Raw genomic sequence first — 25,498 nt, forward strand, 5'->3', positions numbered from 1 at the left:
TTTGGTGTGGGTATGGTGGAGAGGGTGTCCTGTGCATCCAGGATACTAGATGCCAGTAGCATGCTCCCCATTGTAACAACCAAAAATGTCTTCAGACATTGCAAAATGTCCCCTGGGGGGTGAAATCACTCCGATTGAAAACACTTGTCTATACCCATTCCTTGGTAAAGAGTCTTGTTACAAATAAACCTCCTCAAACTCTCCTTATTTGATGTGCCTGTCGTTTCCCATGAGGACCCTGGCTGATGCAGATGTTCCAAACTCAGCATCAGATAGACACTCCCCTCAGTATAAGCAGAGATAAGAAAGAGAAGTGAGTGGGGAGTAACTTCTCCTCTGAATGATTCATCTGCTTGCTTGAGTTGCCTTATCCTACCTCCAGACAATCCTAGTGTACTTGTTTCTTTGGTTTGGAATGTTCTCTTAGCCCAAATGTACCTATACACTCCTTCCCTTTTCTTTTTTTAAATTTTTTATTGAGGTGAAATTTGCATAACGTAAAATTAATCACTTTAAAGTGAATACTTCAGTGGCATTAAGTACTTTCAGAGTGTTGTGCAACCACCATCTCTATCTAGTTCCAAAATGTTCTCATCACCCCAAAAGGAATCCTGTTCCCATTAAGTGGTTGCTCCCCATTCTCCCCTTCCCACAGCCCCTGGCAATCACCAGTCTGATTTCTGTCTCCATGGACAAGACCTTCCCTTGTCCCCATCCCACCTCCTGCCTTTTTTTTTTTTCCAATCTTTATTGTGGTACGTATATACAATAGAAAATTTCCCATTTTAACCACTTTCATGTGTACAGTTCAGTGATATTATGTTCACAATATTGTGCCACCATCACTACTATCATTTGCCAAAACCTTTTCATCACCCAAAACAGAAACTCTATACCCATTAGGCCATAACTCTCTAGCCTCCTGCCTAGCTCCCTGGAAACCTGCGTTCTATTTCCTGTCTCTGTGAGTTTGCTTATCCTAGGAATTTCGTGTAAGTGAAATATCTTTTCTGTTTGGCTTATTTCGCTCAGCAGTGTTTCAAGGTTTATTCGTGTTGTAGCATGCATCAGTACTTCATTACTTTTTATGGCTTTTTAATATTCCATTGTATGGATATACCACATTTTGTTTACTCCTTCATCGGTTGATAGACATTTGGGTTGCTTCCACCTTTTGGATATTGTGAATAATGCTGCTTTGGAAATCGGTGTACAAATGTCTGTCTGAGTCCCTGTTTTCAATTCTTTTGGCTATATACCTAGTGGTGGGATTACCAGGTCATATGATAGGTCTATGTTTAACCTTTGAGGAACTGCCAAACTCTTTTCCACAGCGGCTACACCATTTTACATTCCTACTAACAATGTATGAGGGCTGAGGGCACCTGTTGCTCCACATCTTCACCAACACTGGTTATTTTCTGTTTTTCTTTTTTCTTTTTTTTAATAGTAGCTGTTCTAGTGGTGTGAAATTGCATCTTCTTGTGGTTTTAATTTGTAGTTCCCTAATGACTAATGGTGTGTTGAATATCTTTTCATGTGTTTATTGGCCATTTGTATGTCATCTTTGGAGAAATGTCTATTCAACTCCTTTGCCTTTTTTTTTTTATTGTTTTTTTTTTTTTTTTTTTTTTTTGTCTTTTTGTTGTTGATGTAGGAGTTTTAAAACATATTCTACATATTAAACTCTTATTAAAGATATATGGTTTCCAAATATTTTCTTCCATTCTTTTAGATTGTCTTTTCACTTTTAAAGAAAGTTTTTATTTTGAAATAAACTCTCTTTAGTGTCTCTTGTAGTCCAGTCTAGTGGTGATGAATTCCCTTAGCTTTTGTTTATCTGGGAATATCTTAATCTTTCCTTCGTTTTTGAGAAACAGTTTTGCTGGATACAGACTTCTTGGCTGGCAATTATTTGCCTTCAGCACTTTAAGTAAGTTATTCCACTAACTTCTTGTCTCCGTGGTATCCAATGAGAAGTCAGCACTTAATTTTATGGAGGTGCCCTTGTACATTAATGTTACTTCTCTCTTGTGGCTTTCAGAATTCTCTATCTTCGGCATTCTACAGTTTGATTATATCATGGTGCGGTGTGGGTCTATTTGGGTTTACCCTGTTTGGAGTTTGTTGAGCATCTTGGATGTGTATCTTCATTTCTTTTGTTAAATTGGAGAAGTTTTCAGCCATTCATCCTTTGAACATTCTCTCTGCCCCTTTCTTTCTCCTCCTCCTGGGCCCCAACAATGCATATATTGGGACTCTTGATGGATCCCACAGATCTCTTAGGCTCTGTTCATTTTTCTTCATTCTTTCTTCTTTTTGCTCCTCAGACAGAATGATTTCAATTGACTTATCTTCAGGTTCTCTGGTCCTTTCTTTTGCTAGCTCCAATCTGCTGAAGAACCCCTGTTGGGAATTTTAAATTTCTATTACTGTGGTCAGCTCTGTTTGGTTCCTTTTCTTAATTTACACCTTTCTATTGATATTTCTCTTTGTGTTCATCTATTGTTTTCCTTTAGTTCTTTGTCCGTGTTTTCTTTTAACGTTTTGAGTGTATTTAGGACTGTTTTTTTTGTTCACGGTATCATTACATAGTTGTGCATTTATCACCACAGTCAGCATTTGAGCATATTGATTACTATGAAAAAAAATTTTTTTAACAAATAATAAAGAAGATAAAAAGAAAAATAAAATATCTTACAGTACAATATAATAGTAGGGTCAGACATCAACACCACTACCAAGAATCCCATGTCCCTTCCTTGTATCTGCCTCTCATACAAGGACCGACTTTTAAAGTATTTGGTATGTCTCAGGTCTGGTCCTCATCAATAGTTTCTAATGCTGTGATTCTGGCTCTTCTGGTTGACTGCAGGAAGAAAGAAGCAGGAAGATTGGGGCTTTTTCACTTGAGTGTCACAGAGTAATTGCTCCTGAACTTGGTGTAGGGCCACAGCTTCAGGTTTGTTACAGGAGTTGAGGGGCAAGCAGGATTTAGCAGCTGGCAGAGCCAGGTGACAGTGAACTTGGAATTGAATCCCACCTTGTCTGCTTTCCCTGGGAGGAGCCTTGGGTAAAGGTCTTTTCCTTTCGGAGCCTTGGGTGTATCTCTTGGTTGGAGCTACCTTTTCTTCTTTGTGAAGGATTACATCAGTCATTTAATGACTTAGTCCATGGTTGGGGCTCAGAAGGTGGACATTGACTCCTGTTCCTCTCTGGTTGGTTGCAGAGTTTGAGGCTGGAGGATTCTTCTTGGCCCTGGCAGGGGTGGTAAATATTCTCTGTGAGAATGTAAGAAAGAGACTGGTAGCATTGATTGCTTCTGCCTGCCTGACTCCACAGAGTCCCCATGTTTGCAGACTGCAGTGCTAAGAAGGCGTGATGTCATCAGAAACCAGTGCCCTGAGAAGGAAAGTGACTGTCACATGGCCAACAAGCGGTCAAGCCGAATGAGAACTCATGCCTTGTGACTTCTGGCTCAGTGCTCCATCTCCATGCCTCCTCAGGGCCACGGGCCTCTCTGGGCCCCTCATGGGTACCGCCTGTGCTCCCTTCACCCCCAGAATTTCCTCGGGTACATTTCTCCCTGCAGAAAGAGACTGCAGCCAGGGTGTATGAACTTCTGGACTGAGACCTGCAAAATTTCAGGTTGTTTCTATATAGAGAACAGGCCCCTTTTCCCCATCATGTAAAGAGGCTTTGCAAGGTAAGGCAGAGGAGGCTGCTGATACCTCATCTAGAAAAAGCAATAAAACAAAATACCGTGAGACATATCTAGGATCAAAGTACATATTGGGAAGGATAGGTAGTAGTTCTTTGCTGCTATTCAAGAGTACATTGGGGACCAGCAGCATCAGCATCACCTGGGAGCATTTTAGAAATGCAGAATTCAGGCTTCCTCCAAACCTTCTGAATCAAAACTTGCATCTTAACAAGATCCTGAGGAGATTCTTGTGCATATTAAAGTTTGAGAAGCATTGCATTAAAAAATTATCAGTAGGGACAATTTAATTTTCTTTGTATATTTTTTTTTCCTGATTTTTAAAATTATTTTTTTTCACATGAACACGAATTACTTTTATGATCAGAAGAAATAGCAAAGATATTTCCAGGGGAGGAAACTCTGCAGAGTTTCCAATTGGCGTTGCCCAAGGGTAAATAGACTGGTTGGGTCTAGTACCTGGAAAAAAGGAAGAAAGAAAACTTGACCTCTCTATCCTGGTGCTAGGGAGAGAAGCAGCAGGAACCAAACTTTCTGCTGAGCAAAGAGCAGGTTTTAATGATAGATACAGGTGTCAACAGGTGTCTGAGGGGCTTGGGCAGGTGAGTCTGCAACCATTGGGAATGGTGTTTTGTGATGACCTCTTTAATGGTGACAGTAGTGTGTAGGCTATCCTTTATCAAAGCCTGTTCCAGGAAAAGTTATAATGGCAACATTTGAGAAGTTCAGCTGTTTTATTGTTGGTCCTTGGAGTATCTAGCTGACCTGGTGCTTCAAAGTGTCCTTGCCCCAGGGCTTCCTGAATGAAAGTTCGGTGTATGCCATGTGTAACAGTTGGGAATGCTTTTGGCTGCAAGTAAAGCCCAATGTGTGGTGGTTTGAACAAATGGATTCATTTGTTTTATGAGAGGAAGGAGATTTCTGGTATTGGTTCAGCTGCGTGGTGATATCCAGGCTGGGGCCTTAGTGATTTTCTTGGCATTTCCTCAGGCTTGTTGCTTCATGGGAACAAGATGCTGTTCTTGCCCCATCCACCCTGTTTGTGATGAAGTAATGAAGGATGGAGAGAGGAAAGATGCCTTTCACATCTGTTCTTTTTATTAGGAAGGCATAACTTTCTAGAAACCTCCCAGTGGACTTCTGCTTACTTGTCATTGGCAAGAACTTCTTAAGGTCAGCCTGAAAAAAGGCACAATTAGGTTTTTCAGCTTGTATGGTGGAAAGTGGCATGGGATAAGGATGTTAGAGAAGATGGCGAGGTCAACTGATGAGTAGTGCCTGCCATGCGAGGAAACCTGTATTTCAAATTAGACTGCTGGCTCTCCATTGGAGCAATTTTGTCCCTCAGAGGACATTTGGCAATATCTGGAGACATTTTTGTTGTCACAGCTCAGGGTGTGTGTGTGTGTGTGTGTGTGTGTGTGTGCACGCGCGCATGCGCGCGCATTCACGTATATAGGATAATGGCATCTTAGTGGGTAGAGGCCAGGGATACTGCTAAATATCCTATATCAGTAGTGCCAAGCTTGAGAAACCCTGAGTTAGACCATTCCGGACACATCATTCAAATTTGGGGAAAATTAGTTTAGCTCTTTTCCTGTGTTTCCATGACAGACATGTGGTCGAACTTCATTATAATGATACAGATTTTTGGCACCTAGTTTTGTTGTTGGTTTTGTTAATGCGGGGCCGGTCCTAGTTGGGAACAGCCATGTGTCCTAGAGACAGAAAGTCTTAATAGAAGGCTAACGTCAAACAGAACTAATCAAGCCTTGTTACATTTTAGGATCACAGAACAATGACATGAAAAGACAGTTTCTGCTGGAGCGACTATTGGATGCAGTAAAACAGGTAAGAGGAAAACATACGTTAGACTTTTGGTTCGAGTAATAATAAATGCAGAAGTCATTTATGTGTGGCAGGAGGGTGGCCATTACTCCCCCCCCCCGCCTGCTTACTCCCACTCCCACTTTTTTATCTGGGAATAGTGAGGCTAATAGTTTTCCCTGGAAATGATAGAGCAGGGAAGATGATCAGAGGTAGGGATGGAGGAGTTCCTGTAGCATGAGTTTCCAAAGCCCTCTGTTTGACCATCCCTTCAGTGATGTCCTTTTGAGAAGGACATTGGTGTAGGTTTCAGAATCTGATTTTAAGCAGTTGTGTTTTAGACCAACTCTGGTTGCTTTTTTTTTTTTTTTTATCTTCATTTTATTGAGATATATTCACATACCACGCAGTCATACAAAACAAATCGTACTTTCGATTGTTCACAGTACCATTACATAGTTGTACATTCATCACCAAAATCAATCCCTGACACCTTCATTAGCACACACACAAAAATAACAAGAATAATAATTAGAGTGAAAAAGAGCAATTGAAGTAAAAAAGAACACTGGGTACCTTTGTCTGTTTGTTTGTTTCCTTCCCCTATTTTTCTACTCATCCATCCATAAACTAGACAAACTGGAGTGTGGTCCTTATGGCTTTCCCAATCCCATTGTCACCCCTCATAAGCTACATTTTTATACAACTGTCTTCGAGATTCATGGGTTCTGGGTTGTAGTTTGACAGCCACAGGCATCCACCACCAGCTACCCCAATTCTCTAGAACCTAAAAAGGGTTGTCTAAAGTGTGCGTAAGAGTGCCCACCAGAGTGACCCCTCGGCCCCCCCCGGAATCCCCCCGCCACCGAAGCCCACCTCATTTCCTTTCACATCCCCCTCCTGGTCAAGAAGATGTTCTCCGTCCCATGATGCCAGGTCTGCATTCCTCCCCGGGAGTCATATTCCACGCTGCCAGGGAGATTCACTCCCCTGGGTGTCTGATCCCACACAGGGGGGAGGGCAGCGACCCCACCTTTCAAGTTGGCCTAGCCAGAGAGAGAGGGCCACACCCGAGCAACAAAGAGGCATTCGGGAGGAGGCTCTTAGGCACAACCATAGGGAGGCCTAGCCTCTCCCCCACAGCAACCGTCTTCCCAAGGGTAAAACCTATGGTAGAGGGCTCAACCCATCAAACCACCAGTCCCCTATGTCTGTGGTCATGTTAGCAATCTGGTTGCTTTTTTTTTTTTTTTTTTAATTTTTTTTTAATTTTTTATTTTTTTTAATCATCATTTTATTGAGATATATTCACATACCACGCAGTCATACAAAACAAATTGTACTTTCGATTGTTTACAGTACCATTACATAGTTGTACATTCATCACCTAAATCAATCCCTGACACCTTCATTAGCACACACACAAAAATAACAAGAATAATAATTAGAGTGAAAAAGAGCAATTGAAGTAAAAAAGAACACTGGGTACCTTTGTCTGTTTGTTTCCTTCCCCTACTTTTCTACACATCCATCCATAAACTAGACAAAGTGGAGTTTGGTCCTTATGGCTTTCCCAATCCCATTGTCACCCCTCATAAGCTACATTTTTATACAACTGTCTTCGAGATTCATGGGTTCTGGGTTGTAGTTTGATAGTTTCAGGTATCCACCACCAGCTACCCCAATTCTTTAGAACCTAAAAAGGGTTGTCTAAAGTGTGCGTAAGAGTGCCCACCAGAGTGACCTCTCGGCTCCTTTTGGATTCTCTCTGCCACTGAAGCTTATTTCATTTCCTTTCACATCCCCCTTTTGGTCAAGAAGATGTTCTCCGTCCCACGATGCCGGGTCTACATTCCTCCCCGGGAGTCATATTCCACGTTGCCAGGGAGATTCACTCCCCTGGGTGTCTGATCCCACGTAGAGGGGAGGGCAGTGATTTCACCTTTCAAGTTGGCTTAGCCAGAGAGAGAGGGCCACATCTGAGCAACAAAGAGGCATTCAGGAGGAGGCTCTTAGGCACAACCATAGGGAGGCCTAGCCTCTCCTTTGCAGCCACCGTCTTCCCAAGGGTAAAACCTATGGTAGAGGGCTCAACCCATCAAACCACCAGTCCCCTATGTCTGTGGTCATGTTAGCAATCTGGTTGCTTTTTAAGGGTGCTGTGGTGGTGGTTTGGCATTAGGCCCTTTTGCCCAAGAGCAGAGGCCATGTCTAGGACAGTCTGCTGCCGGAGCAGCTGAGTGGACCCCCACGTGGACTTGGCTATGGTTGGTTGATGCTGCTGCTGAGGCCCGGCTTCTGGCTGGGCTGGGAAGCGAGCTTTGCTAGGAGGCTTTAATCAGTTTGCTTGCCTGCGTGTACTAGGTACCAGGCATGCAGAGACACGTGCTATTGTTAGTGGTCATTTATCGCATGTTCACCGTGTGCCAGGATCTCTGATAAATGCTTTGCATTTAAACCTTCTGACTGGGCTATGAGATAGTTAACTGCAGTTATTTCCATTTTACAGATGAAGTAACTGAAGCTCAGAGAGGCTTAATAATTTGCTCAAGGGATCATGGTAAATGGCAGAGCTAGGACCCAAACCTGGAATTCCAGGAGCTCACATTTTAGGAGGGGCAACTGTATATCAATAGGATGGAATGTAACATAGCCATTAAAACGATGTCAAATAGAATTTTTTTAAGCAGAAAAATGCTTATGTTTTAATGACAAATAAAAAGGGCAGGATACAAGATTAGATGGATACAGAATTATCCTAGCTATGTTAAACAAAAACAACAACCAGATAGATTAAAAACAAAACAAAACAAAACAAAAAAACACTGGTGAGAACAGAGGTCGTGTAGCATTATAGCAGGGAGATGAAAACTTTAATAGAGGGGTGTATTACGTGTTAAAGTGAATTTCTCAGATGTCCAGAGACTTTGGCGTCTGCCCAGGCCTCGAGATGTGGTGACATAGCGGGAAGGACCCAGCTTTGGGCTCAGACGTGGCTGGGCTTGAACGCCAGCTCCATCTTTTTCACAACTGTGAGTGCTGGGACAACTCACTCAACGCCTCGAGTATTCTCCTCTGTAGTCAGGTCACTTATCGCCTCAGGGCTGCTGAGGAAATCGCATTTGTTAAAGTAGGAAAGGCCTGGCCAGGGCCTGGTCCAAGGGACTGCAGAGCCCACATTCTTAGTTTCTTCTTTCTTTGCTCCAGAAGAAGGACATAAGACATGAAGATGAGGAGACAAGTCGAGCCACTTTAAATGTAGCCGTTAAGTGGGAATTAATTGGAGCTTATGCCCAGAGCACACATTCTCCTCCTTTTCCTCCTCCTCTTCCTCTTCCATATTATTATTATTATTATATTATTATTATTATGGAGGGTGGTAGTGTTGTATATGCCTTTTAAAAATCAACTTTATTGAGGTATAATTTACATACAGTACATCAATTTGAAAGGTACAATTCCATGAATTTTGACAAATGTATTGTTTAAAATAGTATCTTCACTTATTTTTTTAATAGTATGTTCAGGAGTCTTGCAAGTCTGCTACCCACAGTGGAGACTCTACATCTTTAAAACAGAGCAGTTTGCTTTCTTTTTACCAACCCTGGCTAAACCGTTGTTCTGAACAATTGAGTGCCTTGTTTGAAGCTTGGTTTGTGCAGCTGTAATTTTATAGTCAGTCATAACAAGTTTTGGCCTCTGTCAAAAAGGAGCAACTATCACAGATTTGTGGATGCTGTAATTATTTCTCTTGAAAGCTTTGTGTTATAGACAGTCAGCTGCTGACAGATATAAGAAGTTTCCTAGATAATTTGCTGAAGGCTGTGTTGTTTTGTTGTCCTCTTAGCATTGTTTTCCCACAAGGGTCAGTACCAAGTGGGAGATAAGGGTTTCCTTTCCATGGCAGCTTGAAGGCTGGGGTGTCCACTGTCTTTAAGTCCTGTGCTGACCCCTGGGGCCTAGGGACGCAAGGACTCGGCATCCGGAGTTTCTGGTCCCGCATGCTCCTGACCCTGAGGGCTTGCGAGGACGGTTTCATGTTTTGAACATCCCATCCCAACAGCTGATCTCAGTGACTTCTTTTCTGTGCAGTGCCAGATCCGCTTTGGAGGGAGAAAGGAGATCGCCTCAGATTCCGATAGCAGGTAAATATGCTGCTTTTAAAACCATTAACCACCAAAAACAAAAAGGAGGAAAGAGAAGACCGCCTTTTGTATTCTGACTCTGCAGCCAAGAAGTACTGGGATTAAATTTGGGAGATCTGTAGATCGTCTGTGCAGTAACTATTTGTCTAAAACATTTCCAGTTTCCCATGATTCTACTTCTAGGAATCTATTTTGAGAGAATTACTTGGAATACCTTTCTGCATAAAATTATTTTTAGGGCGATTTGTAATGAAAACTTGGAAACTTAAATGCCCAACAGTTAGGAAATGGTTAATAAAGTATGGTATATCAATAGGATGGAATGTTACATAGCCATTAAAAATGATGTCAAGTAGAATTTTTTAAAGCAGAAAAATGCATATGCTATAATGACAAATGAAAAGGGCAGGATGCAAAATTAGATGGATGCAGAGTTGTACTAGCTATGTTAAACAAAAACAACCACCAAGTAGGTTAAAAAAAACCCCCAAAACTGGTGAGAACAGAGGTAGTGTTGGGGGTAAGAATATTGAGGATCTTTATACTTTCTGGTATTTTCTATATTTTCTGTTGTGAACATGTATCCCTTTTATAATAATAATTAAAAAAAAAAAGGTTCTAACAATCACCATTATATTCATGACCCGGAGAAGGCTGACATCACTGAATAAGGTGATGTCATTGACTGGAAGGAGAAGCACATGTTTTGGCAAGTGGGACACATAAAGGTGTCCAGGTCCTTGTTGGGAAGGCTTTTGACATCAGTCAGATCCAATCAGTGCTCTGCAGCTATGGAGTGGCACGAGGAACATTCCTGCAAGGGACGGGAAGGCATCTTCTTTGCTCAGCATTCATCTCATCCTGGAAACTTTCCATGCCCCGCCCCGCTCTTAGCCCAGCCTGCCCAGCAGAGTGAATCATTCCCTTCTCTGTCCTTTTATACCCTTGTTTGTCTGTGGTGTGAGACTTTGACAGCCATTAGCCAAGCACAAGGAGCTAAATTTTAACAGAGCTATGGGGAATATTTGAAACTGATGCGTTTAAAGTTGCATTCCCTTCCTGATGCTCCCTATCCCTTCTTTGCTTCAGTTTTCTCCGTAACACTTATCACCACCTACCTGATTACCCCTTATGCTTGCTTATTTTGTTTATTATATGTCTTCCATCATGAGAATGTCAGCTCAGTGACGGCAGGGACGTTTTGCTGCCTTGTTCACTAATATACCTGATATGTACCCAGTGATTAGAACAGCATCTAGAAGGTGCTCTGTACAGATTTGTTGTCTGGATGAGTTGCAGTGTACAGACTGTAGTCAAAGGTTCAAATGTCTGCCCCACCCTGAGTCTGGTGGTCTCTGAGGACAGAAGGGCTGCTTCTCCATTTTTCACTTCTCAGTGTTATACACAAGCATTTTGTGACTGTTGCCCTTTAAGGCCTTCTGTCTCAGTCTGTGACATTAGATCATGTCACCTATCTATTGATTTTGCTCTTCCTGAGGTCCTGCTTTAGCACCAACCATCATTCAACACAGGGTTTCTCCTTTTCTGATACAGGGTCCACCTGCATCAGAATCACCTGGGATGCTAAATAATAATGCAGTGCTCATGTTCCATCCTATATCTGAATCATGGTGTGTGCATGCGTGCAGGTGGTGTGTGCGTGTGCGTGTGTGTATGGTGGGGGAGCTTGGGAATCTGCATGTCCAACAGTCTCCCCAGGTGATTCTGGGGGACACCAGAGCTGCCAGTCGATCACTGTTCCAGGTACTAGGATAATCATAAACGGCTCACCCTTCCCCTGCCCAGGTAGGTTTGTCTATGTGAGAGTGTGTATGTATGTATGTAAGTGTATACATATGTAAGACTTATTTACTTTTTTTTGTAATTTGTGCTGTCCCTTTCCTGAGGAAGACAGTCCTATAAATGGCACATTATAACGTGTTCTTACATAATAGAATTTACTGTTACTTACTTTCATGATGTAAAGTGTTATGTTTTATAGTAGAATTTAAAAATTGAGTAACTTGTTTACAGCATAAGGAGTATGCTACTTAATATTAAAAGTAAGAGTTACTGTTTGCCCCTAGAACTGCTATCTCCTTGTTTAGGTTGACTCTTAGTCTCCAGGACAACTGGGAGAGGAGCAATAGTGTTGTCCTTTCTTTATGGATGAGAAAACAGAGGCTCAGAGAGGTTAAACGATACGGTCTAGGTTAGACGTCTCGGAAGGGTTAGAGTTGGAAGGTGAGCCCTGGTGTTTGGACTCCAAGGTCTCTTCCTATTATATTGCATTTAGTGATTCATTAAATTGGTTTTAAGGCTGAGTTTAAAAAACAAGGAGTTTTTTTTCCTCCCCCTTTCCTTAGTGGGGTGGTTCCTTCTCTTTATCAAAGTTCTGGTCTTACCTTAGAAATGCCTTTGCTTAAAGGTGGCACCACCTTCATGTAAGAAAGAGCACCTCGTTTCTATTCTGTGAGAAAGTTTGACCTCAAGAGGGAAAGTCATTGAACATTTTTAAATACCTGTTGTGGAGTCTGAAAAGATAGACGAGTCACCTCTCTTCCTCATCCAGCACTGGTGGTATCTACCTGTCTCCCTCCGCTCACCTCTTGCCAGCTCCTCTGCCCTCACCCTGCCCCATTCAACTCCATCTCCCACTGCATGAATGCTGGGCTTCCAGAGTGGCTTCCTACATCCTTCTTGTCCTCATTTTCCTGCACTGAGAGAATTCTGCAGAAGAGATTCCCCCTGCCACTCCCTGCTTGAAAACCCCCACTGGGAATTTTTGCTTTTGGGAGAAAAACCCACATCTTTAACCCAGCCTGTAAGCCTTGCCTCTCCCTGGCTCCACCTACCTCTCTGGCCTCATCCTCTTCCACTTGGCTCTCTCCTCCAGCCACCTTGGCCTTTTTTGTTGGCTTGTTTTACAACCTTCCTTCCCCCCAACCACTCTGGCCTTCTGGATCAGTTTTCCTTGCTCTTAACCATGGCTTGGGAAACATTTCCTGTAAAGGGACAGATAGTGAATATTTTTGTCTTTGTGGGCCTACTCAACTCTGTCTTTGGAATATGAAAGCAGCCATGGACAGTATACAAACAAATGGGCATGGCTGTGTTTCAAGAAAACATTATTTGCAGAAACAGGCAGTGGACCCAATTTGGCCCAAGGGCCTTCGTTTACAGGCCCCTGCTTCCAACAATTGTCCCCTGTGGCTGCCACATTGAAATGATAATCTCTTTCTTGTGACGGCACTCAACAACCTCAAAAGGCTTATGTGCATTTCATCAATCTTATTTGATCCTTGCTATGCCCCCAGGTTGTAGGCAAGCAATTGGGGTGAATTTCTTTACTTTTACAGGTGTAAAAGCTTGGGTACAGGTCACTAATTTAGCATTTCTTTATTGTCATCTCCTAAATGTTGGTGGGGGGGGGGCAGAGCTGGGTGACGTGGAACTCATGGTCTGTACTTGGTGGAACAGAGTTTGGCACACAGACTTCTCATTCCCAACAAAGTTCTCATTCTTTAACACTGCATTCTTTCTTGTGTTTCTAGCACCATTTCCCCAAATGAGAGGTTTGTGTCACTGCAAGTACTTAAAATTATTTTAGGTGTTAAACGTCATGTTATTAAATTCCTTTGAATTGCCTAAGGGCAAGTTGATCTCTTTTCAATTCTTTTTCAGTCCCAAAGAGATCAAGGAGAGAGAGGAGTTTGGTATTAATATGAGGGAGAGAGAGGAGTTTGGTATTAATATGAAGTTAAACTAAATGAAATTGTTGATATTTGAATCATTTTGATCTACAAAATGACAGTATCATAGGGTTCAAAATAATATGTCCCCAACGCCTCCCCTCTTTTTTTAAACAGAGGGATCAGGTCAGAAGATTCTGGGCAGTGGTGAGTGTCAGAATTTAATACTTTATTTAAATGTATTTGCTTTTAGGGCTACTCTGTTTATGGCACATGATGCTGGTTTTCCACTTACAGTGGTGATAGTTTTTCCTTTTAAAACAGGCTTATTTGAGTGGGAAAAAGTGAGGCAAATTTAAGACGAATAAGTAAATAGTAGTACATATCCTCAGGTGTGACAAAAGTTCCTAAGGGGTTTGTGAACAAATGAAGTTGGGAAAGAGAGTGCTACCAGGACTGAAGCTATTGTTGGGTTTTTGGACCTATATGATGTACGTTGTTATTCTGCTAAAGCCAAAAACCTAAAACTTGTGTGTCTGTGTGAGTGTGTGTGTGTATATGTGTGTGTGTGTATGTGAGTGTGGTGTGAGGAAGAGATTTGTGAGATTTGTGTTGTCATGTGGGATTGACATGGCAAGGTGCAGCAGCCTTGCCCTGAAGTGGGAAACGATATTTACGTTAGAGGAAATTGCAGGCAGGACTCATTTTTTCCCTTCAGATTTTGTCCTTAGAAGCTCCCAGGAAGAAGTGGTGGCATCCCTGGGCTCCGAAGCGCATGTGCTTCTCCTCGTCATTTTCTGCTGGCGTTTTCTCGCTCTGTTTCCCTCCAAGAACAAAGTCTCATTTTTGTGCTCATTAAAATTATTCTGTGTTCTGTATCTTGGCTTTAAAATATCTTTTGATTATTTTGCCTTCTAGAAATAATGTCCCAAGAAGAACTTGGCCTCAAAGGCTAGGTTCATTATTGTTTTACAGAAGCATCTCCTTCCCATGTGGAATTACAGAACATAACCTGGACATTCCCCTTGGAATTACAAATAGCAGAAGGAAACTGCAGGGCACTGGGGGGATGAGTGGGGGATTAAGAGCTCGGAGCTTGGGTCTGGTTTTGCCAGTTCTAGTTGTGTTGCAACCTTGGGCCAGTTTCTGGCTTTCTTGTACTATATTTCCTTATCTGTAAAATGGCGCTAGCAATTATAAGATCTACTTCATGCGGTTGTTATGAATTAGTTCATGGGCAGTTCTTGGAAAAGTGCCTAGCAGAGAATAAATTTCCAGTACTAGTTAGCTGTTGTTATTGTAATTACATTTACACTCGGTAAGCATTCACTGCACACTGGGTCTCTCTGTGAGTAAGGGTGGGAGTGAGTTGGTTTCTGGGATTCTTCTCAGGACGTTTAGTAATTGTAAATTCCTTTGAAGCTTTCAGGTGCCTGTATCAGAAGAAATTAGAGGGGAGTGTTCTTCTTTTAAAAGCATGCTGGTGGACAGTGATTTGTTTTGGTGTTTTTTCTCTGCGTGTTGAGGAATTGAAAACATTTTTGAACTTTAAAGATTCTTTGAAAACAAAAACAGCTGCCCTTTGCTGTTTAATAATGTTATTTTTGGTGCAGTTGAAAATTGTCACATGTATTTGCTCTGACTACTACATGTATTCCCTCTGCTGAAAAGCCTCCCTGAGTGGCTTTTCCAGGCTTTCTTTTTCCTCTTTCTAAATATCTCTGAAGGCTGTCATGTGATTTTTATCTTCAGTTCGTCACAAGTTTCCCAACAACCTCTTAGAAACTTGAGGTGTTGACTGGGTGTTATAATTCTTGTCATCCTGGCAAAAAACCCTGCAGTTGGTTAATTGGATCGTGCGCCCCCTGCCCTGAGCACTTTATTTCCACTTGGGGGCTCCGTGGTAGATAGGCGATTCTACAGTGCATATTCTTTTATTTTACTGTATTGATCAAATAAATTATTTTGTTTTTAGAAAAGTCTATCACCAGTTTGGTGAACATGTTTCTATGTCTGAATTTTAATAAAGATTCATATTATTTATATTGACTGTTGAGAGTACTGCCTGGCCCATAGCAAACGATTAGTTGCTACCATCCCCCTCCCTTCTCCCCTCCTCCTCCCCTCCCCCTGTCCCTCCCCATCCTTCTCCTTCTGGAAGTGGTAGAGACAGTGAGCACGAAGTGTAGGCTTTGGTGTAAGACACACTTATCCCACCCGCACCCCCCCTTCCACTACCAGCTGTGTACTTTTAAACTGACTTGGCTCCTCAAGGCCTCTGTGGCACCATCTGGAGAACCAGATGATGGTAATAGGACCCACTTCTAGGGTTTTTGTGAGGATTTAGGTGCAATAATGCTTACTTGGAGCATCCAGTAAGAATTTAATAAACTCAATACATTTGCTTTCTGTGACTAAATATACCCGAGTTTTTGGATAATTACTAGATATTAAAGGCTAGAATTATTGCTTGTTAATTCCTCTGTTCAACAGACAGTTCCTTATAGAATACTATATTAGCATTGGGGCTGCAAATTGGACGAGATGGTTGTTGTCCTCAAGGAGCTCACAATTGAGTCTGGGAGATGGACAAGCATGATGACCTGTAATAATAATTATAGAGTATAGATGTGACGGCTGAGTAGATGGTATTTAGTGGTCAAATGGGTGGGATGGGAATGCCATGCAGACACAAATGCAAAGACACAAAGATGTGGGAGAAAATGGTGTGGTGCCGCAGATGAGTGCATTGTGTGTGTTCGGAGATGAGGCTGGAACATCAGTAAATTCTTCTCTGCTGTGATGGAGGAAGTGTTTGAACTTTGTCTGTTATGGTATTAAAGAATTTCTTTAACTTTAACCATTTGTGTACCATTTTTCACATTTTTTCCCAAATCTGTGTACTGTCTGAGCCAAAGGTTGCCATGTGGTGGAATTCCCAGGTATTCTGTACTCTGGCCTTGTAATGGCATTAGTGAAATAGAAGATTGATGAGCTGGTTCTATTTTTTTCTTACACACTGTTAAAATGAGTAACATGAAAATATCATCTGTGTTTTCCCTGAAATCATGGTACGTACCACCAGTGGTCCTGTACCATACTTCGGAATGGGTAAGAAGTAAGTCAGATAATGAAATAGATTTGTCTTTTAGGGGGCAGGCCTCTCTGTTCAGGGTTCAAGGTGGAGAGGCAGGAGTGAGACGGTGGGTGGTCTGGGAGGCCGTCTGCGAGTGAGTAGCTCAGGGCAGTAGACAGGAGGGCTAAGCCAAGGTGTCGTGTAGGGTAAAAGATGGAAAGATTGGAAAGGCTTAGTACGGAGCCCTGGTAAGATTGGCCAATAAAACCAAATGTGGCAAGAAATTCGACATGAGAACAAATGTGTGTGGTTTTTACGTTTTTAAAAAACTTTTTTTTTTTTTTTTAAGCATGATTTTGTTGTGGAGTTTTCTTTCTCAAGGGCTGTGGACTGTGACCAAACTTGGGGATCCTGTTGACTGTGGCCTTAACATCACGTCTTTTCCCTCATTTCCCGTTTAGTTGCTCCTTCTAAATCCAGGGGCTCTCCTTTTTCTCCATTCTCTTCCCTTTTGATTTCCCAGCTCCTTTGGCTGCTTCCTTCAGCTGCCAGCTCGTGTCCCTGACATCGATGCTCCTCATTTGCTTTGAGAGTCATGATCAGTGTCCTCATCCAGACCAAGTGTTGGAGGGCTGGCTACCAGAGAACACAGTTACTTTGTTTGTCCTAATAACTGTTTAGAAAATTGTCAGAAATTATGATCTAACCCACTTAAAATTGGTTCTTTTCCCATTTATTGTTCTTCTGGAAGTAGATTAGCTTGATTTCTTTTTAAATGCCTAACATCCTTAAACTTTGATCCTTACAGCTTCTTGAAATCTGCTGCCTGTGACTTGTCAGTGTTGCCAAGCTTGCTTGCATTTTTTCCTGATTCTTTGTCAACTGTTTTATCTTTTTTTTTTTTGCCCTTGTTTTCTCTCCTATATCCTCTTCTCCTTCCATATGGGTAACCTATGTTATGACCAAGAATTATGTCTTCTGTGTTTTTCTCCATACTCATATAGTCATTTACAAATAAAATATACGTGTACACATGTATACATATACATATAGGTTTTGTTATCATTGTTTTGCAAAAATGAAATCAAACATAATGTTCTGCATCTTGATTTTCTCTCTCGGCACTACCTTGTTGAAGCCTCTGCAAATTAGTTTTAGTAATTCTTTTAAATGGCTGCATTATATTGCATGATATGGGTATACAAACAATTGCCTACTAAGGAATATTGGTTTTGTTTTCAATTGTTGCTAAATGGAGAGTGAAGCAATAAAAATCTTTGAGCATCTTCCTTATGTAATGAGGAATTTATTTCTTTGTGATAAAGGAGTCAGGTTGCTACATCAAAGAGAATATGTGTTTATTTTTGATAATTGTGATTAGATAACTTTCTAAAAATTTCTACCATTGTATGAGACTACCCTTTTCTCTTCATTCTTTCTAACAGTAGTCAAGTGTTGTTCTGAAGTCTTGTCAGTCTGATGAGTCACAAGTAGTGACTTGTTTTTTTTAATGCAATTTTGTTGAGATATATTCACATAACATATAGCCCTCCAAAGTGTACAGTTAGTTCATAGTATCATCATATAGTTGTGCATTCATTACCACAATCAATCTTTGAACATTTTCATTACTCCAAAAAATAAAATAAAAAATTAAAATAAAAAAGAACATCCCAAACATTCCATTCCCCTCCTCCCCACATTGTTCATTTACTTATTTACTTTTTTTAACACTCATTCATTGTTTTTTTAACTTTATCAAGAAATTAAAAAACAAACAATAAAAAAACATTTCAAACAAAACCAAAACAAAGGAATAAGAAAAATCAACCTAAAATAACTACATTGCTTCCAACATGTTCCTACTATACCCCAAGAAAATTAACAAACCATAACCCAACAAAGGAATAAGAAAAACAAATACCTAATATAACTACATTGCTTCCAAATGTTCCTACCCTACCCCAAGAAAATAGTGACTTGTTTTATGCACAATTGTTCTGTAACCCACAACTTTTCTAATTAAAAAAAGGAGAAGAGAAAAATAGTGGCTCACTGTCACTTTAATTTGCATTTCCCTGATTGCTAGTCAATTTCAATATTTTTTTAAAATGTTGTCGGCTATTTGGCTTTGTTCTTTTGTGCAAAGCTTCTTTGTATTATTTGCTTATTTTCTTATTGGATTATTTGTCTCCCTGTCCATTTGTGGGAGCTCTTTGTATATTATAGCTTTCCTCTAGTCTTTGCATTGCAAATTTTTTTTTCGAATATGTCCACTTTAAGCAAAGATAATGTATTTATTACTGTATAATACTGAAATTTTAAATTTTAACATGATCAGGTGTCTTTTTACTGATTTATATACCTACGTATGTATCAGGTTTTGAGGTTTCAATTTTTTTTAAGACAACCTTTCCCAACCTTAGATTGTACATATGGTCTTTTGATTTTCTTGTAAGATTTTTATTGTTTACATTTAAGCTTTTATCCATCTGGAATTTATTTTCGTATGGTCTGTGGTATTTTAGTTTTTTACAGAAGGTTGCCATCTTTCTCATAGATCTTTTTGGTCCTTTATCTCTGGGTTGCAGTATATTTTAATTCCTTTTACTTTGCCCCAAAATGGGATGCTTTGAACCAAATCATGTAGGACTAAGAGCTGTATGCTGGTTTGCTCTGATCTTGGGACACCTGGCACAGCGAGGATGCGGGAGGCCGTTTGCGTGTTGATGTCATCAAGCCCCAGCCCTTGTTGTCCATGCTCTAGACAAGCGTGCCTGCATTTTCTAGTATACTTAAGTCCACCCTAATGAGGATGGTGGTGCAAATAACTGAGAGGGCATTCTTTCAAAGCCTACTCCTCTTTCTTCAAATGGGAATCATACCATTTATATTACTCTGTAACTTGCTTTTTAATTTTCACCCGGCCGAATATTGTGGACATTATTCCAGGTCAGCAGATAATATAATGGTGGACCTTACCATCAGTGGCATCTTAATGTGTAATTAGGGAAGAAAAAATCACAAGTTTTAATTGTACAGTTTCATCAGTTATGAGGCACACCTGGATTTCAGGAATGTTAAAATGTGGGGAATGAAGAACTCCTTAGGCTCCATTAAATATGACCTCATTTTAAAAAAACTTCTTATGTAATACTTTGTAGTATGGAGTTGCCATACTTTATTTACTATTTTCCTGTTAATAGATGTTCAGGTGGTGTGTAGTTTTGTTTTTTTGTTTTTTTGTTGTTGCTGTTGCAAACAGTGCTGCAGTAAACATATTTGTGTATGCATGTATCTTTACCTACGAGTGTTTTTATATTTCTTTGTTTATTTAAACTTTTAATTTTCAAAAATTGTGGATTCACATGCAGTTTTGAGTAATACTACAGGGAGATCCCAGGTACCTTTACCCAGTTTCCTCCAATGGTAATATCTTTCAAAACTTTGGTACTTTAACACAAAAAGGACATAGGCATTGACACAATACATTTCAATTGGATTTCTCTATTTTATCTTGCTGTTACCCATTTGTGTGTGTGTGTTTGTGTGTGTGTTTGGGTCTGTGCAGTTTTGTCACCTGTGTAGGTTTGTATGTCCACCACCGCAGTCAAGACTCTGAACAATTCCGTCACCCCAGGCATCCTTCACGTGGTACTCTTACACGTACAACCACCTTCTCCTGCTCCTCCCACCTCCATCGCTAGCTCCTGGCAACAAGTCTGTTCTCCATTTCTATTATTTTGTTGTTTCAAGAATATTATCTAAATGGAATCATACAGTATATAACCTTTTGGGATTGGCTTTTTTCACTCAGCTTAATTCCCTTGAGATTCATCCAGGTAGTTGCGTGTAACAATCATGTGTTCCTTTTTATTGTTGAATAGTTTTCTGTGGTATAGGTATCTCACAGTTTGTTTAGCCTTTCGTTCATTGAGGGACATCTGGGTTGTTTCCAGTTTTTGGCTATTCCAATTAATGCTCCGGCACACATTCCAGTGCAGGTTTTTGTGTGAACGAAAGTGTTCAGTTCTTTGGCATAAGTACCTACGAGTGCAATTGCTGGGCTCTGTGGTATTTGCATATTTAGTCTTACAAGAAACTGCCAAACTGTTTTCCAGAGTGGCGGTACCATTTTACATTCCCATCAGCAATGTATGAGGGTTCCAGTTTCTCTGCATCCTTGCCATCATTTGGTATTGTCATAATTTTTTATTTTAGCCCTTCTGATAGGTGTGTAGTGACACATCATTGTGGTTTCAGTTTGCATTTCCCTGTTGGCTCATGATGTTGAACATCTCTTCATGTGCTTGGTTGCCATCTATATGTCCTCTTTGGTAAAATGTCTGTTCCTGTCTTTTGCTCATTTTCCTAGTGACAGTATTTTTATTTTTATAGGATGAATTCCTAGAAGCAGGATTACTGGGTCAAAGGGTATGGGCATTTAAAACAATTTTTATTGCCAGATTAATTTTCAGAAAGATGTAGCAATTCTTATGCATGCTTCTACCAGTGGTACCCATTTTCCCACACCTTTGCTAGCCCTATAATTGGTTTTAAAATTGATAGTCCTAAATTGGTATCTTACTGTTGTTAAACTTCCTGGTTACTAGTGAGGTTGAATATCTTTTCTTATGTTTAGTGGCCAATTATATTTCTTCCTTTTGTGTTTGGTTCACATTCTTTACTAGTTTTTCTTTTCCTGTATTTTTTTTTTTAGTAAGTTTTTGTGAGTTGTCTTTTTTTAATTCATTTGTTACAAGCTCTGCCTGTACTTTTTTTTTTTTTTTTTTTAATTTTTTTTTAATCATCATTTTATTGAGATATATTCACATACCACGCAGTCATACAAAACAAATTGTACTTTCGACTGTTTACAGTACCATTACATAGTTGTACATTCATCACCTAAATCAATCCCTGACACCTTCATTAGCACACACACAAAAATAACAAGAATAATAATTAGAGTGAAAAAGAGCAATTGAAGTAAAAAAGAACACTGGGTACCTTTGTCTGTTTGTTTCCTTCCCCTATTTTTCTACTCATCCATCCATAAACTAGACAAAGTGGAGTGTGGTCCTTATGGCTTTCCCAATCCCATTGTCACCCCTCATAAGCCACATTTTTATACAATTGTCTTTGAGATTCATGGGTTCTGGGTTGTAGTTTGATAGTTTCAGGTATCCACCACCAGCTACCCCAATTCTTTAGAACCTAAAAAGGGTTGTCTAAAGTGTGCGTAAGAGTGCCCACCAGAGTGACCTCTCAGCTCCTTTTGGAATCTCTCTGCCACTGAAGCTTATTTCATTTCCTTTCACATCCCCCTTTTGGTCAAGAAGATGTTCTCCGTCCCACGATGCCGGGTCTACATTCCTCCCCGGGAGTCATATTCCACGTTGCCAGGGAGATTCACTCTCCTGGGTGTCTGATCCCACGTAGAGGGGAGGGCAGTGATTTCACCTTTCAAGTTGGCTTAGGTAGAGAGATAGGGCCACATCTGAGCAACAAAGAGGCATTCGGGAGGGGGCTCTTAGGCACAATTATAGGGAGGCCTAGCCTCTCCTTTGCAGCAACCGTCTTCCCAAGGGTAAAACCTATGGTAGAGGGCTCAACCCATCAAACCACCAGTCCCCTATGTCTGTGGTCATGTTAGCAACCATCGAGGTGGGGTAGGCCAATACACCTGCATTCTCCACAGGCTCCTCAAGGGGGCCCTACATATTTTTTTCCTTGTTTTTTTTTTTTTTATCAATGTATGAAAAAAAAAATAAAAAAAAAAATACAATAAAAGAACATTTCAAAGAGACCATAACAAGGGAGTAAGAAAAAGACAACTAACCTAAGATAACTGCTTAACTTCCAACATGTTCCTACTTTACCCCAAGGAAGTTACCTAATATAGCAACATTTCTGTGAACTTGTTCCTACTATATCCATCAGAAATTAACAGACCATAGTCATTCCTGGGCATCCCCAGAACGTTAAATAGCTTATCTGTTCTTCTTGGATTATTGTTCCCCCTTCCTTAATTGCTCTCTATTGCTAGTTCCCCTACATTCTGCATTAAAAACCATTTGTTTTACATTTTTCAAAGTTCACATTAGTGGTAGCATATAATATTTCTCTTTTTGTGCCTGGCTTATTTCGCTCAGCATTATGTCTTCAAGGTTCATCCATGTTGTCATATGTTTCACGAGATCGTTCCTTCTTACTGCCGTGTAGTATTCCATCGTGTGTATATACCACATTTTATTTATCCACTCATCTGTTGAAGGACATTTGGGTTGTTTCCATCTCTTGGCAATTGTGAATAATGCTGCTATGAACATTGGCGTGCAGATATCTGTTCGTGTCACTGCTTTCCGATCTTCCGGGTATATACCGAGAAGTGTAATCGCTGGATCGAATGGTAACTCTATATCTAGTTTTCTAAGGAACTGCCAGACTTACTTCCAGAGTGGCTGAACCATTATACAGTCCCACTAACAATGAATAAGAGTTCCAATTTCTCCACATCCCCTCCAGCATTTGTAGTTTCCTGTTTGTTTAATGGCAGCCACTCTAATCGGTGTTAGATGGTATCTCATTGTGGTCTTAATTTGCATCTCTCTAATAGCTAATGAAGCTGAACATTTTTTCATGTGTTTCTTGGCCATTTGTATTTCCTCTTCAGAGAACTGTCTTTTCATATCTTTTGCCCATTTTATAATTGGGCTGTCTGTACTATTGTCATTGAGTTGTAGGATTTCTTTATATATGCAAGATATCAGTCTTTTGTTAGATACATGGTTTCCAAAAATTTTTTCCCATTGAGTTGGCTGCCTCTTTACCTTTTTGAGGAATTCCTTTGAGGTGCAGAAACTTCTAAGCTTGAGGAGTTCCCATTTATCTATTTTTTCTTTTGTTGCTTGTGCTTTGGGTGTAAAGTCTAGGAAGTGTCTGCCCAATACAAGGTCTTGAAGATGTTTTCCTACATTATCTTCTAGGAGTTTTATGGTACTTTCTTTTATATTGAGATCTTTGGTCCATTTTGAGTTAATTTTTGTGTAGGGTGTGAGGTAGGGGTCCTCTTTCATTCTTTTGGATATGGATATCCAACTCTCCCAGCCCCATTTGTTGAAAAGACCATTATGACCCAGTTCAGTGACTTTGGGGGCCTTAACAAAGATCAGTCGGCCATAGATCTGGGGGTCTATCTCTGAATTCTCAATTCGATTCCATTGATCGATATGTCTATCTTTGTGCCAGTACCGTGCTGTTTTGACTACTGTGGCTTTATAATAAGCTTCAAAGTCAGGCAGTGTAAGTCCTCCCACTTCATTTTTCTTTTTTAGAGTGTCTTTAGCAATTCAAGGCATCTTCCCTTTCCAAATAAATTTGATAACTAGCTTTTCCAAGTCTGCAAAGTAGGTTGTTGGAATTTTGATTGGGATTGCATTGAATCTGTAGATGAGTTTGGGTAGAATTGACATCTTAATGACATTTAGCCTTCCTATCCATGAACATGGAATATTTTTCCATCTTTTAAGGTCCCCTTCTATTTCTTTTAGTAGAGTTACGTAGTTTTCTTTGTATAGGTCTTTTACATCTTTGGTTAAGCTTATTCCTAGGTACTTGATTTTTTTAGTTGCTGTTGAAAATGGTATCTTTTTCTTGAGTGTCTCTTCAGTTTGTTCATTTATAGCATATAGAAACATTACTGACTTATGTGCATTAATCTTGTATCCTACTACTTTGCTAAATTTGTTTATTAGCTCTAGTAGCTGTATCGTCGATTTCTCAGGGTTTTCCAGATATAAGATCATATCATCTGCGAACAATGACAGTTTCACTTCTTCTTTTCCAATTTGGATGCCTTTTATTTCTTTGTCTTGCCAGATTGCCCTGGCTAGCACTTCCAGCACAATGTTGAATAACAGTGGTGACAGCGGGCATCCTTGTCTTGTTCCTGATCTTAGAGGGAAGGCTTTCAGTCTCTCACCATTGAGTACTATGCTGGCTGTGGGTTTTTCATATGTGCTCTTTATCATATTGAGGAAGTTTCCTTCAATTCCTACCTTTTGAAGTGTTTTTATCAAAAACAGATGTTGGATTTTGTCAAATGCTTTTTCAGCATCTGTTGAGATGATCATTTGATTTTTCCCTTTTGAATTTTTAATGTGTTGTAATACATTGATTGATTTTCTTATGTTGAACCCTCCTTGCATGCCTGGAATGAACCCCACTTGGTCATGGTGTATGATTTTTTTAATGTGTCTTTGGATTCCATTTGCAAGTATTTTGTTGAGGATTTTTGCATCTATGTTCATTAGGGAGATTGGCCGGTAGTTTTCCCTTTTTGTAGCATCTTTGCCTGGTTTTGGTATTAGATTGATGTTAGCTTCATAAAATGAGTTAGGTAGTGTTCCATTTTCTTCAATGTTCTGAAAGAGTTTGAGTAAGATTGGTGTCAGTTCTTTCTGGAAAGTTTGGTAGAATTCCCCTGTGAAGCTATCTGGCCCTCGGCATTTATTTGTGGGAAGATTTTAGATGACTGATTGGATCTCTTTGCTTGTGATGGGTTGATTGAGGTCTTCTATTTCTTCTCTGGTTAGTCTAGGTTGTTCATATGTTTCCAGGAAATTGTCCATTTCCTCTGCATTATTCAGTTTGTTGCCATACAGTTGTTCATAGTATCGTCTTATAATTTTTTTAATTTCTTCAGGATCTGCAGTTATGTCACCTTTTTCATTCATTATTTTGTTTATATGGGTCTTCTCTCTTTTTGATTTTGTCAGTCTAGCTAGGGGCTTGTCAATCTTGTTGATCTTCTCAAAGAACCAACTTTTGGTGATATTTATCCTCTCTATTGTTTTTTTGTTCTCTATGTCATTTCTTTCTGCTTTAATCCTTGTTATTTCTTTTCTTCTACTTGGTTTCGGATTGGTTTGCTGTTCATTTTCTAGCTTCTTCAGTTGATCCATTACTTCTTTGATTTTGGCTCTTTCTTCCTTTTTAATATATGTGTTTAGTGCTATAAATTTCCCCCTCAGTA

The 25,498-nt window shown here is 40.2% G+C and overlaps 1 protein-coding gene across 3 annotated transcripts in view; it reads left to right on the plus strand.

Annotated features, from left to right (window-relative positions):
* The window catches only part of SNX29 (sorting nexin 29), a 582,670-nt gene that overhangs the window by 18,324 nt on the left and 538,848 nt on the right, over window positions 1-25,498 (plus strand). For all 3 annotated transcript variants that reach the window (XR_005213521.1, XM_037814025.1, XM_037814026.1), the window contains exons 2-3: window positions 5,508-5,572; window positions 9,641-9,693. Coding sequence is in view for 2 of the 3 variants with exons in the window: in XM_037814025.1 (XP_037669953.1) it covers window positions 5,508-5,572; window positions 9,641-9,693 (118 nt within the window). In the remaining variant the exon portion in view is untranslated. The remainder of the gene's footprint in view (window positions 1-5,507; window positions 5,573-9,640; window positions 9,694-25,498) is intronic.

Source organism: Choloepus didactylus, chromosome 21 (genome assembly GCF_015220235.1).
Source record: "Choloepus didactylus isolate mChoDid1 chromosome 21, mChoDid1.pri, whole genome shotgun sequence".
NCBI classification, from domain to species: domain Eukaryota; kingdom Metazoa; phylum Chordata; class Mammalia; order Pilosa; family Megalonychidae; genus Choloepus; species Choloepus didactylus.